Below are 14,212 nucleotides of genomic sequence, written 5' to 3' on the forward strand. Positions count from 1 at the left end.
TAGGCAACATCTACCAGAGTTTGTGCTGAAACCTGAACTAGGCAACATCTACCAAAGCATTGTGCCAAAACCTGAACTAGGCAACATCTATCAAAGCATTGTGCTGAAACCTGTGCTAGGGGCACACTTGAACCTGCCATCTGGCAGTGAAATGTCAGCTGTAGCTTCAAGTTGAAGACATAATTATATTTTAAGTTAAAAGATGCCAGAGGATCAGGCACTAAAAGTACTTTCTTGGCTTAAGGTGTAAAGTAATTGTCAGGAATATGAGTAACATTTGATTTTTGGTGTTTAATACCGCTTTTAATTAACCACCAATATTTTTGGCTATTTAGTGGTGGCCAGTTTTAATTGGTGGAGTGCCCGAAGAAAACCGTCGACCTTTGATAGGAAAACTGACAATCCTAGTCAATAAAGATTTAAGTCAAGTGCACCCCCACGAACTCACATCCTCAGTGTTGGCTGGCTAGTGATTACAGGATTATGAGTAGCAGATATCATGTCAACTCCATTACATTCATATGAAGTATTGATGCATCTTTATTGTTGTTCAATTGAGAATCTAGTCTGTAGTTAATTGATCCTTTTAAGATTTTAACATCATGAATGTGGATCGGAAATAAATGTAACAAGTTTATAAAAGTACTGTAAATATATATTTTGAAACATATACTTAAATTTTAAAGATAGACATATAGTGGAAATTTTATGTATATTTAATGATTTGTGTAAAAAAAAACATCCTTCAGACTAAAAGAATCCTTTTCCTAGATCTGTGAAAACATCACTGTTGGATCTGTTAGTTGTATGATTTACCTCCCTTACAATACATTTTTTTTTCAACTGTCCTTCATGAAAAGGTTAGTAACATAGACATCAATAAGTTATAAAGATGTCATCACTGCTGGGTCCTTTTGGGGTAAGTTTAGTAAATAAATATACGTCATCAGGGACAGCCCATTTGAGGGAGAGCTTTCTGTATAAAACTGAAGTCATGTGCTCTTCTGATTGGTAGATAATGTTTGTAATAAATATTTTTTGATAGACGGATCAAAACTAGAGTTGAACAAAAATATATATAAATGCTGAATGTGCTCATTTTTTTACTACAGGGTTGAAAAGTAATGGGGGTCAGTGAAGGAATTAAGTGCAAATCTACAGTGTTTGTAAACAAGGCCATGTGAATGCCCAAAAATGCCGCATTACTTTATGTTTTTATTGTTGCAAAAGATAGGACTACTTTTGTACTTTCATGAATGATATATATGAAATTTTCTAATTTCTAAGGGAAAATCAGGTATAAATTTGATTCAAGACATAGATAAGTATTAAAGTTAATGGGAGATTTTTTACTGAATTTACCCCTTTTCGACTGATTTTCATGTGATTTTATGAAAGGGGAGACAACTAGGTATAAAGATCTGTTTGTAAGATTGTAACAACAAAATTGTTTGTCCTGTGTTCATAGAATAACTTAGTTTGATCATTTGCTATAAACATTTATAAACTTCTTCATTCTTCTTTACAAGATTCAACATAACTGAGGCAAATCTAAATTTGAATTATCAATTTGTGCCAATTCTTTCCTTGTATACAAAGTGTATAAAATACATAATGCCATTGACAATGTTTATACACATGTATTTAAAAAAAATATAGATTCTTTTCATGTAAATGTTTGAAATTTTAAAGTGCTAATTCTTTTTATAACCTTGAAAGTGTTGGTGAGACATTCAGACCTACTTGATTTATATGTTAGAGTGTTGAATGATTAGTCTAATCTTAAAGTACATTCATGGTTTGAGAAGTCTTAGTAAGAACATAAACTGACATTTCCTCAATGTGCATCCTTGTATTATTGATAAAATAACTTTCTTTACATGTTATTTTTTGTATTCAAAATTGATTTGCCTTAAAATCTATTAGCTGTCTTCTATAATTGTTTGTTAAGTTATTCTCACATGTTGCATCCTCTATGTGCATTCCTGCAATGTTCATAAAATAACGTTCTTTACATGCTATATTTTGTATTGAAAATGTAATTGCCTTAAAAGTTATAAGCTGTCTTCAATAATTGTTTGTTTGTCACTTTGCAAATGGTTTTAATTAAGTTTAAAATTGTACACGGCATAGTTAATTATCTGGTTTAGTGTTTGATTTGTGTTGTTTTCATCAACTTTTATTGAATTGCTATTGATTTGGGGAATTTCAATTTCTGTTTAACAAAAAAATAAAATTGGATCAACCTTGAAATAGAAATTGTCATGTCCCACAAACAAGTGCAAACAGCCATTATACAGTGTGTATATCCAGTAATTGACAGCAACAAATAAAGCGTTTTATGTGCCTTTTTATTGACATGGATTTTTGTCGTAATTAGGCAATAATCGGTCACATGAGAAAGAAGTAAGCGCTTCAGTTTTTCTTGTACCAGCTGTAAGTGTAGTAGTTTCAAATAATTGGAAAAAATAGAGACAGATTAAATCATTGAAATTGTTCTGATGCTTTCATGGTTATTTTCTTCCTACAGAGTTTTAGCTTTTTTTGGGGTTTTAATAGGATTATTTGTATTAAAATACAATGTTCGTTTCAACTGCTTTTAATTTTTTTTACAAATTCTGAAGATGCTAGAATAACAAACCTTTGCAAACAAAAATCAGCAGAATAGATGGAAGGAAAAATGTGAAATCATTTTGACAATATGAGGAAATGATACAGATTCGTATTTCCTGCATTGAAATATGAAAAACAATTTATAATGAACGGATGATTGATGAATCGATGTTTAACTTCCAGTGATGAATTAAATGCATTTTCAGGACAAGAACATGTTCATATGATATGAAATTTAAATATAAAAAAGAAGATGTGGTATGATTGCCAATGAGACAACTCTCCACAAGAGACCAAATAACACAGAAATTAACAACTATAAGTCTAACACCGTACGGCCTTCAACAATGATCAAATCCCATACAGCATAGTCAGCTATAAAACCCTGCTTTGTATTAGCTGTATGGACTTACACTCTGAGCCACTATGTCGAAAAGTTTAGCTACATGGCTGTGACTCTATAGTTTTTTTGTCAAGGTCATGACTTCTGGTTCTTTTGTCACATCTTTTTCCAAGCAATGCAGAAACATATCCCTTATTGTTTTGACACACCCTTAAAAAAAAGTTGCATAGCAAAACTGAATTTACGTAGATCAGAATATCAAATTAGTTTTTAGTAAGTGCAAATCATCATTTGAGTAAAAACAATCTCATTGAACTGATTGAAGTATATACATTGATGTTAGGTATATAATGTTTCTGTACTTAATAAACTTTTATCATGTAAACAAATAGTGTACAATTAAACATTGATAAGTAATACCAGAAATATTTGAAAATCTTGAAATACCAATGAACCTTTCAATAAGAAGGTCAGTAAATTCATCTACCATATATGTGCTTTCATTAGATTGGTTCGAGGTATCTATGCATTAACCACATTTTACCGGATTAAATGGGAGTTAAAAGATTAAAAGGGAATTCTAAATCTTTTAGTTTATAAAGCATTTATAAGGAATTTTTAAATTTTTTTTTTGGTGTAAATATGAAGACAAGGAAAGTTTGGGACAACTCAATGAGACACAAACCTTCAAACACAAAAAAAACAATTTCCTGATATGCCATTGAATAAATTGGAAACACAGAACGCTCAATGTATGGGCAGCTCATAATTTTCATTCATTATTCCACATGAAGATTATTCAGTAAATACTTATGATTTTCTGGTAAAGTTTTAGATTTTTATGAAAGATTAAAGAAAAAAGAAGTTTGTGACATAAAAAAATATTACAGTTTGAATGGAATGATAGCTATAGTCTTATAAAAAGCAAATATCTTTTTTTAGTATTAACATAATTTCCTAATCTGTTCCCAGACTTGACATCTTTGATAACTACGTACTTCATAGGTAACTGATATCAGATACTATTCATACATAAACTTTGGTTTTATTTCTTCTTTTTATGGTCGATAACAAACATAGAGGTGATCAGAAATATATAATGCCAATCATGGTTGTTCATTTCCTCAATAACCTTGTTTAACCTTATAGTGTTTGTTAATTAAGGTCCAGAACTACATAAATGTATATCAAGGTTGTTTTTTGTAAGTGTTGTAAGATATATACTAATTTCTGTCATTTTATCCCTGGAATGTTTTTGATTTCTTTTTGGATTAAGAATATAATGAATGTCTTTGAATCTAGGTATGTGTAATTATTAGTGAAATGTTTGTGAAAGCTATAGATAAATATATTAAGTGATTATTAATTGGGTAAATCTGTTTGATATTATGTTAAGAATTGCTGTAATGTATTTTTGACACTGTGCTGTCTATCTTAAGATTTCTTAAAGAACATCTGCACTTTTAGATTTTAGAATGCTAAAATCATTATGAACATTTTGCCTTTCAAAATTTATAAATTTATAAACTTTTGCCATTTTCCTGATCATATACATCAGATGATGATATATTGGAATTTTATAAGAGTAGTACATGTATAATATATCAGTGAGTCCCAAGTACTATTTGCAGAATGCTAGTAAAGTTACACATTTGTGTGATTTCAGGGTATATTTAGTGACTATGGGGAAACATGTATGGTGTTAGCACAGCATATATATATATGCCTAATGAATTCTGCTATTCTTGAAACTAATGTTTATCTGGCAGTGCTTGGAACTTGCTGATTATTTAATAGGGATTTGCTTTTTCTAGAAATGACAAATATCCTTTAAAATATAAGAGGTAATATATCCATGTAAATTATTTCTATAGGCCTGACTTTTGAATTTTGCATTGACAAGAGTCCAGGGTTAAGGCCTGCATGATTTACTTTAGGGGAAGGTCTGATTTATTAAAGGCCAGTAACTGTAATAATTATGCGGCCAGAAAAAGATATGGAATAATTTTATTTTGTTACAATTAAGGCATTTTAAAATGTTTCAACCACTAAAAAACATGTTCCCATGATAAATACGAGTTGTATTACCTCCCTTTGAAAAATAATTTCTCATTCATTGTTCATTTCATATGTAAGTTAACATCATAGTTCATCATTTACATTAATTGTAGCTATAAAAAGATTTGTTATGATGATAACATTTGTATTTTCTCTTCCTAAAATAACCTAATCTACAGGTACTAACAGGTAATTAGTACAGGTACAACAACTTTGTCAGGTGTAAATAGTCATAAACAACATTATATCTTCATGTTGACATCAATAATAATATAATTATCACAGTACATTACAGAATGGAGACTATATGTAACTTTTATTTTTCTGGTGAACCAGAATCGAAGACTTTAAAATTGTACTTTGAAGATATAAAGAATTACTTTTGATTCATTTAACTTTCGTGGGTACAAATTTTCATGGTTCTAACAAAATCTGCCTACAAGCCCGAAGTAAATTTGTATGATGTTGAACACTGAGATTCATAATTATCTTCAAGTTTTGATGCCCCACCTACGATAGTAGAGGGGCATTATGTTTTCTGGTCTGTGCGTCCGTCCGTCCGTCCGTCCTTCCATTTTTCCGTCCGTTCGTTCAGGTTAAAGTTTTTGGTCAAGGTAGTTTTTGATGAAGTTGAAGTCCAATCAACTTCAAACTTAGTACACATGTTCCCTATGATATGATCTTTATAATTTAATTGCCAAATTAGAGTTTTGACCCCAATTTCACGGTCTACTGAACATAGAAAATGATAATGCGAGTGGGGCATCCATGTACTATGGACACATTCTTGTTACCTATTGAATTAATTAAATATAAAACAGAGTCATAAAGTTTATAAAAGTCTGAGACCTTAACAAGAATATAAAAAAAAATGAAAATGAGCTTATACATAAATATGAAGCTTATGTCAGTTCTAAAATAAATATGATACATTTAACCAAAGCCACAGAGAGGAAGCAAAAGAGAAGGAATAACTTTATCTTATATTAAACAGTGTTTTTTGTAATAAGAATATATGTTTCTTTTGCAGAACATGATTTTGAAGAACAGCTTCAGTTGAACTTCTGTGGTTACCTAAACAACGAACTGTGTATCCTTGCAACATCAGCCTTCCAGTATTACAAAGACAGTACCTATTATTTAGCATGGTATCTTATTAATAGTGTGTATAACAGTAATTCTTTGGATGACCTTGAACTTGTAAGGTCAGATGACTTTGACCTTTCTAATGAAATCTTGGATACACTTGATGACAGACTTTACACTGCATTAACCCATTTAGAAGTACAAATACCAGAGCATTGGACAGTACTGGGAGATTTTAAAACAACAGGTAATCATAAGATTTAAAAAAAATCATTTGCACCTGCTTATAGAATACTTTTTGAGCTGCACATTTTTTAAGCCTATTTAATTCCTTCTATACATCAATGAAATCTCTGTCAACATCCTGTCACCTGCACAATGTTTCTCTTAGGATAAAGTAGATTTGTTGCATCATTTGATGTTCACCTATAAACTACCAGTCAAAAGAATAAATTGAAGTAAACATCAATTGCATAGTATGTAGAGCGTCATGCACCAGCGTTAAAGTTACTATGGAAAAGGCTTAAATACAGAATAATAAGTTTACTGAAGTTAGATCAAAATGTAAAGTGCTTCTAATATTTAGTAGTTTGCTTTAGGTACCTCTATGTACTATAGGTCAAAATTGCAACTATGAACATAAGATGTTGCCAATGAATAACACTAGGTTTGATATGAGCAAATGATCGTTTTATAGAAATTTGGCGCTTTTACATTCATGAAAAAGATGTTTATTTACATCAGACACATATTAAACAATTTCTGATCACTTTTGCATTAAATAATGTAAAAGTCTATAATAAATGATCACATCTTAAAAAATGCCATTTGAAGGTAATTAGTTATATTGCAAGTAACTTGTATACTCTTTGATGTACAAAATGTATACTAGATACAATTGTAGGTCAATATTTATTTTTGAAGTGACAGAGTTGACCTAGAAAAACATTCCCATTCAGATATTCCTGCAGCATTATTATAAAATTCAAATAAATATACTTTTTATCAGTTCCTGTGCATGTCTTTTTTTTCTTTTTTTTTTAACGTTTATTGAAATAGGTGGCTTTTTTTTACATGGATATAACTAGCTGAATTTGAAACTCCAGCAAACACTCAATAATACCTAATTTTATTGTTTTATTGACAGATTTATATTTTGTAGAAAATGACATGTTTTATATTATTGATCTGTATAGATAAACATACATGTACATATATAAATAAACTCAGGATATTAGTAATTATATGGGTTCCTGATACAAATATACTGTTATTTTTTAGGCCATTGTTGTAAAATTATTTGTTTTTTTATTTCTGTACATTTTGTCATTTATGCAATATCTTGGTCAAATAATGCATTTGATTTGGTCCTTTTATTTTCTATACTTCATATTTTGTCCTTTAATGTAGATAAAATTATTTTCATTATGCAAAGTGTATTTTGTTAGCCATATCCTATTTTATTGTCAAAATTTGAATGAAATAAGTTTCCTCTGATGAAGAGATTGGTAATCCTCTAAACTGTCCTTAGAAGTATCTTCCTTGAGAAAATTTGGATGTTTTTCTCTTGAGGAAGTTACATAAGTCTAAATGAAAAAAAGATAAAAATTGATTGAAGTAAGTGTGGGAATAAATATGAAAATATAAAGTGGCCTAAGTATGATGATACGCACAAGGATTCAGATTCATGACTTGGCTGATTGTTTTCATGTAAATAAATAATCGTTTATTTCACTGGAAACATACACTTGTAATTAATTTCAGTGATCAGGATTACAAATTTGTTTCAAGAAGGTAACTAAATTTGACTCTTATTTGCAGAATTTATTTTGTTAGCATAAATACTTTTATAAATAATATTACTAAATCGTATGATAACAGGATGACATGATTAAGACAATATTAGACACAAATCACTGTTTTTTTTTATACATATGTTTCACTTTTCTTTTGTAACAAGTTTTGTATTGACGTATCACTTTTAAATAGTATTGTGTAAAGAAGATATTTTAAATATATATTTTAAAAGATTCACTAGTTGTTTTCTTGGAATTTCATTACACATCTAGATTCCTGTATTCTGAAAATATTTTGTTTACATGTATCTGGATATTTATAAATGTTTTCTGACATGTAAAACAAAATCAATTTATAAAAACACATATTGAAAATGAAACTTTCCAGTATTAGCCTAACATGACATGTGCTACGAATATTTAGATTTGTTTTATGATTGTAGATTTAACTCAGCCTCTGGACAAGTCAACTTTATTACATTTTACTGCACAGTTAGGACTGTTTAGAGTGGCATCATTTTTCTTGGATAAACCTGGTGGAGATATAGCATTGAAAACACCAAATCGTCATGGTTACTTGCCGAGAGAAATAGCAGCGGAGCATGGTTACACAGAGCTTACAGAATTGTTAACTGAGTTAGTAGTTGTTTACATTTTCGCAGTACCATTGCTTTGTTGTTTTCTTTTAAATCTGTTTTATAAGCTTGCACTACTATACATGTTTAATATATGTTATCATGACCCCATAGCTGTCCTTTCATTCCTGTAGAAGTCAATGCTTGTAATATAATTTATTAAACTTTTTCAAAAAATGTAAGTACTGTGGATTCATTTATTTTCGGGGTACCAATTTTCGTGGATTATTGAAATCTTACATGTTCGTTGATATTGAATTTCGTGGTTTTGCCGAAGTCTGCATACATTCCTATGGAAAATTTGTTATTCGTTGAATATTTAATTTCACGGCTCACCTGTACCCATGAATCAATGAAATTTGGTATCCAACGAATAATAATGAATCCACAGTAGCCGATAGTTTCTCATCATATTTAAAAGAATATATTTGAATGAATTTGAAAACTTAAAGGAAGGAGAAGTATCCTTATACTGTATGTTTCAGTGATATATACCAAATAACTTTAAGTTTGGTTATTTTTGCATGCATTTTTTGTTGAACAGTTGACAAAATTGCAAGATTTATTATTGAAATTTCAGTAATGCTGCATGCAATTGAATAACACTTCCAAAATTAAAAATGTATTTTTTTTTTCTTTTTCAAAACTTACTTCAATGCCATTTTTGCAATAATTATGAAATGTCAAAAATCTCTGAAATTACAGTACATGACAATTGTCCTACTACAATTTAAAGAAAAATTTCCCCAAGTTTTCAGTCAAAATATTGTACAGTTAAGAAATAATTCATGGGGGCTTGAATATATCATGATTTTACCACCGATCGGCCCTTTATGACAATTATTCCTTGAGCGTTAGCGAGGGGTAAAATATCAGCATAAAGGAACAACCCATGGTAAAATCACGATATATTCAAGCCCCATGAATTATTTCAATTATAATAGGACAAATAAAGCAATTCTATTGAATCAAAGTGCTCTTGGTGGAGGCAAATATTTGCTGTTCCCATAAAATAAACTCACTATTAAATTGACATAAAACAACGGATCAAACTGAATTAGTGACATTCTTAAACTATTTAATATAATGTATTTAGATAGTTTTGGATGAATTTGAATGATAAGCTCCTGATATGTCTTATATGTATAAAAAAATATATTTTTGTCAGCTAAACTTTTCTTCGTGTCCAAAGAAAGACATGAAAATGGAAACCAAGGATGCGAGTTCATTTGCAGAATATCTAACTCAAGATTTGTGAAAAGTCTTATATGTATAAAAAAATATATTGCTTATAACACATTTTAGCAATGTTTGTTTAGGTTTCCTTGTTGTGATAATTTTCGGTTTCACAAGCGTGTATTTTCTCTTAAAAGCTTATATTCTTACGTTATTGTTCTATAATGTGGGGAAGCTCATTCATAAAAAATCATATGATGTGGGTGTACGATCAGAACAGCCCAGGCAATATATTTTACCACGGGTGTGTACTCCAAAGCATTTGAAGGATGTCATGTTAGAATTTAATACAATTAGAGTGTTCTAATTTGCTATGACACCTGTATCAGTTTTATGCAGCATGTAACACTTTTTATGATGGTTTAATTGAAATCAATAGAAATTTCCCTTTCTGTTTGTGAAAAGCTATATCTTAAATTTGTGTATCAAATCATAAAATAACCAAATTACCTGAATATTCTTATCCGATTTGCCGATATATTCTTATATCCAATATTCGATTACACGATAAAATTAACATTAAACATATAGGAAAGGGTTTGGTGTTTTGAAATAATATTACAATAGCCGATATATTCCTTTAACCGATATCCGATTAGGTGGAGTCTACTGTACTCTCTTTACCACAGTATCTCAGTATAAAATCTATAGAGCTAATAATTTGATATATATTATAAAAAGAACAAATTATGAACATACTGATAAAAGTTTCTATTTTTGATATAAATGTTTTTTATCAACCAAAATACTAATAAAAGTAGTATCACATATATAATTCACAAATATTGTTTTATGTTCAAATAATACTCATTATTCTTTTTGTAAATAAGTAGTCTTAATATAAGTAGCTAGAATCTGCTAGCTAAAGATGTAAAAAAGAAGATGTGGTATGATTGCCAATGAGACAACTATCCACAAAAGACCAAAATGACATAGACATTAACAACTATAGGTCCCCATACGGCCTTCAACAATGAGCAAAGCCCATACCGCATAGTCAGCTATAAAAGGCCCTGATAAGACAATGTATAACAATTCAAACGAGAAAACTAACGGCCTTATTTATGTAAATAAATGAACGAAAAAAACAAATATGTAACACATAAACAAACGACAACCATTGAATTACAGGCTCCTGACTTGGGACAGGCACATACATAAATAATGTGGCGGGGTTAAACATGTTAGCAGGATCCCAACCCTCCCCCTAACATGTTTTCTAAAAATAACTCTTGTCTCTATGGATGCTACCACCCCTTTTTCATGGAAAATCTAAATTGCAACCTGTTAGTTTCCTAGAAAAAACAACAGCAAAGAGTCTTAAGCTTTGATCTTCTAAGTTGGGGTTTGACAATTTTCTTGTATGTTTTCCTGTTTGTCATGACTCATGGCATATTTATTGTATATACTCTCAGATATAAGGGTTGCTTGTGCTTTGAGACTAAAAGTGAATTTTATATTCCTAATATAAAGTAAGGGGTTACTACATTTAATACAGATTATAACTTGTTGATATTTTCCCCTTTTATTGTAATTAATGAACTTCTGGTGAAGCTTAAGGTGACTTCACTTTACTTATTCAAATTTAAGAGGTATCTGTCTAAAAAATAGTTCTGACTTTGTATACCTTTAATTAATACATTAATGAAACTTTTCTCATTGTATTTAACCAAAAGGTGAAGGTTCGTGAGTTATTTCAATTGTTTGCATTATGTCCTGTTTTCTAGGTCAAGGTCACAAACTTAATTAAATATAGTTCTGCTTAACATATCTTATGTACCCTTATATAATATCATATCAGTTTGAAAATTATTACCCTTTTTTTTATTTTACAATTCTAAGTAAATGATTATTTTCCATTACCAGAGGGAATGTGTAAAGTCTTCCTGCAAGGTCAAGGTCATATTTAAAATTGCATACATTCTATGTACAGTTATTTCAATTTGTGTAGATAAAGGGAATTAACATGTTTCAAATTGGTATGTCTGAAGGTCTTACCTGATTAACCTTTAGATGAAACAATCATACCCCAAAATAATAAGGTCAAGAACATTTAAAGCTTGAAATCACAATATGTCTTTTATTTTTCGTTCGTACCAAATTTTGTGAATGAAGAAAAAAAATATGAGTCATTTGTACTTTACAAAAGTTTTCATCAAATTTGAATAAAAATATTTATTGAGGCCCCTTGATGGGCAGCATGGCATACACATTCACATTCACAAACATTGCATCTATTGAAATATTAGAAATATTCACCTATCAAAAATTTGTACTTTTTAGAAGAGAACATTTTGTTTAAAGTCTAGTTTACATGAGACTTTACAAAGATATGTTCTGTAGAGCTTTTTGCAGAATAATAACTGTAACAACACATTACAATATTAAGACATACAAAACATAAAAAACATACACATTAGACATTGGCGGATCCAGGGGGGGGTTCCAGGGGTCTGAACCCCCCTTTTTTTGGCCGATCAATGCATTTGAATTGGGACATATAGTTGGAACCCCCCCTTTGTCCTGGGTTGGGAACCCCCCTTTTTAAAATGGCTGGATCCGCCCTGTTAGACATACAACATAAAACAGCTACAGTATATTCCAATAATTTGTAGTTCACATATGCCCACTAAATTCATAAATTATTATCCCACGAATTATAATGAACCCACAATACTTCCATAGAATATCTACTACAATATTCTGGTCTTCTATCAGTAAATGAATTTCGTCTTGCTTATTAACGCATTAATTCTGTCTTATCTTAATGAAAATGTAATATGTCATAAATCTCTACCCATAGAACTATGTACAAATCTTGTCAACATCTTGTTAGCTTTCGTTGTAGGTATATTTGTTTATTTCTTAATTAATAACCACTAATCATGATTAGGGCTGTTGTAAAGATTTGTTTCTTATTTATTACAGATACAGTCAGAATTTTGTTCGATTGGATCGTAGACCAATTTTTCATCGCCATGGTATTATTCATTTCCAAGAGAATGGTGATTATACTTTAACAACATATCTACAGAAACCTATAGGTGAGTACGAATTACCATTTTGATTGATTGTGTTGATACGAAAACAAGACAGGTTAGATATTTGAAAACCAAGAAAACTGTATTTATATGGAAGTTATTAAATTCTTGGTGCCCATGGATATCTTGTTGTTCAAAGTGGAAAAAATGACGTTATGATTTATAAATCAAGATGTGGAATCGTGCAAATGTCTTATCAAGTAATGTAAAAAAAAGGGCAACGTTATTGCACGACAGATTTTAGGATCACCTTTGATTTCGTTGACGAATGGGTACCTTGCTAGAAGGTCATATTAACAGGTCAATTCATCGAAAAACAGATGAAAACATGTTTACTGACTTTCTATGTGTAGATTGTTATGAATGACTTCTTAAAATAAATAACTATATATAAACACTTGTACGGTCCCAGTTTCTACATTCTTCAGTCGTTTTTCCGTTCATCCCCTCCATCACAAGAATGCTGCCAATCAGGAGTGTAGTGACTTTCAAAACAATACACACAGTTAGGTTGTATAGTCATTAAAATACATCAAAAGGATTAGTTAATTATGCTAATTATAAACAATAGATGCCTTCAGCAGCAGGTAGAAAGGAATGGTATCGTAAACGAATCATAGATCATTGCTATTATTTAATTATATTATTTTATTACCAAAGTGTTATTACATTGACCGAGAATTTCGGCATTTTTCCGTGTTTTCTTGTCCTTGAATGATCATCTTATAGGATTAATTAATTGATTGATTGATTTGTCTTTAAAGTAGCTCTTCGAGTGATTGGTTTGTCTTTAAAGTAGCTCTGTCAGGAAGTATTTAAATCACAAAGTTAACCAATAACATATATTTATATGATCTCAACATGCAAAAAATGACTATGTTAATATGAACCCAATTCTGGTAGTGGAATTAAGATTGCTGTGGAAATTTACTTTTTAACATCAAAAAGCCTTACTGTTTTGCATTTTGTTATATTAAGCACATTTTTCCCTACTGTTATGTTGGCACCAGATAAATGAGCTTTAGTCAAGGTGGAATAGTATTTTTTCTGCAGAATCTTTATTACGAATCATTAGCAATAAGTAAACACATGTGGCATATATATTTGTAAACAACTGATCAAAAACAACTGATCAATACAGGAACTTAAAATATGACCCTTGTCATCAACAGCCCTTTAAAAGGGATTGATTTCTAGCAGACGTTACAAATGGATGGGTACATCTGGTTACTATTGCAGTGCTAACTACATGGTAAAAGTGTTATAGATCTATACCAGCAATGATGGCCCTCAAAGTTTTTATGGTTTCAGCAAAGCACTTGATTCCTTGTCCCAAGAACAACAATTGTTTCACATATCCTGTCACCTACCTGTTGACTTACAGATTGCCAAAGTTATTGTAAT

The 14,212-nt window shown here is 30.3% G+C and overlaps 1 protein-coding gene across 50 annotated transcripts in view; it reads left to right on the top strand.

The window, feature by feature from the left end:
- LOC139521940 (rho guanine nucleotide exchange factor 18-like) overlaps nucleotides 1-14,212 on the top strand; it is a 159,869-nt gene that overhangs the window by 8,667 nt on the left and 136,990 nt on the right. For 42 of the 50 annotated variants that reach the window (XM_071315706.1, XM_071315702.1, XM_071315709.1 and 39 more), the window contains 3 exons: nucleotides 6,045-6,347; nucleotides 8,340-8,532; nucleotides 12,696-12,811. In XM_071315706.1, coding sequence (XP_071171807.1) covers nucleotides 6,045-6,347; nucleotides 8,340-8,532; nucleotides 12,696-12,811 — 612 coding nt within the window. Of the gene's footprint in view, nucleotides 1-6,044; nucleotides 6,348-7,626; nucleotides 7,895-8,339; nucleotides 8,533-12,695; nucleotides 12,812-14,212 lie in introns of those variants that run through there. The other 8 variants (XM_071315750.1, XM_071315752.1, XM_071315756.1 and 5 more) reach the window with 4 other exon arrangements.

This window comes from Mytilus edulis, chromosome 4 (assembly GCF_963676685.1).
Source record: "Mytilus edulis chromosome 4, xbMytEdul2.2, whole genome shotgun sequence".
NCBI classification, from domain to species: Eukaryota; Metazoa; Mollusca; class Bivalvia; order Mytilida; family Mytilidae; genus Mytilus; species Mytilus edulis.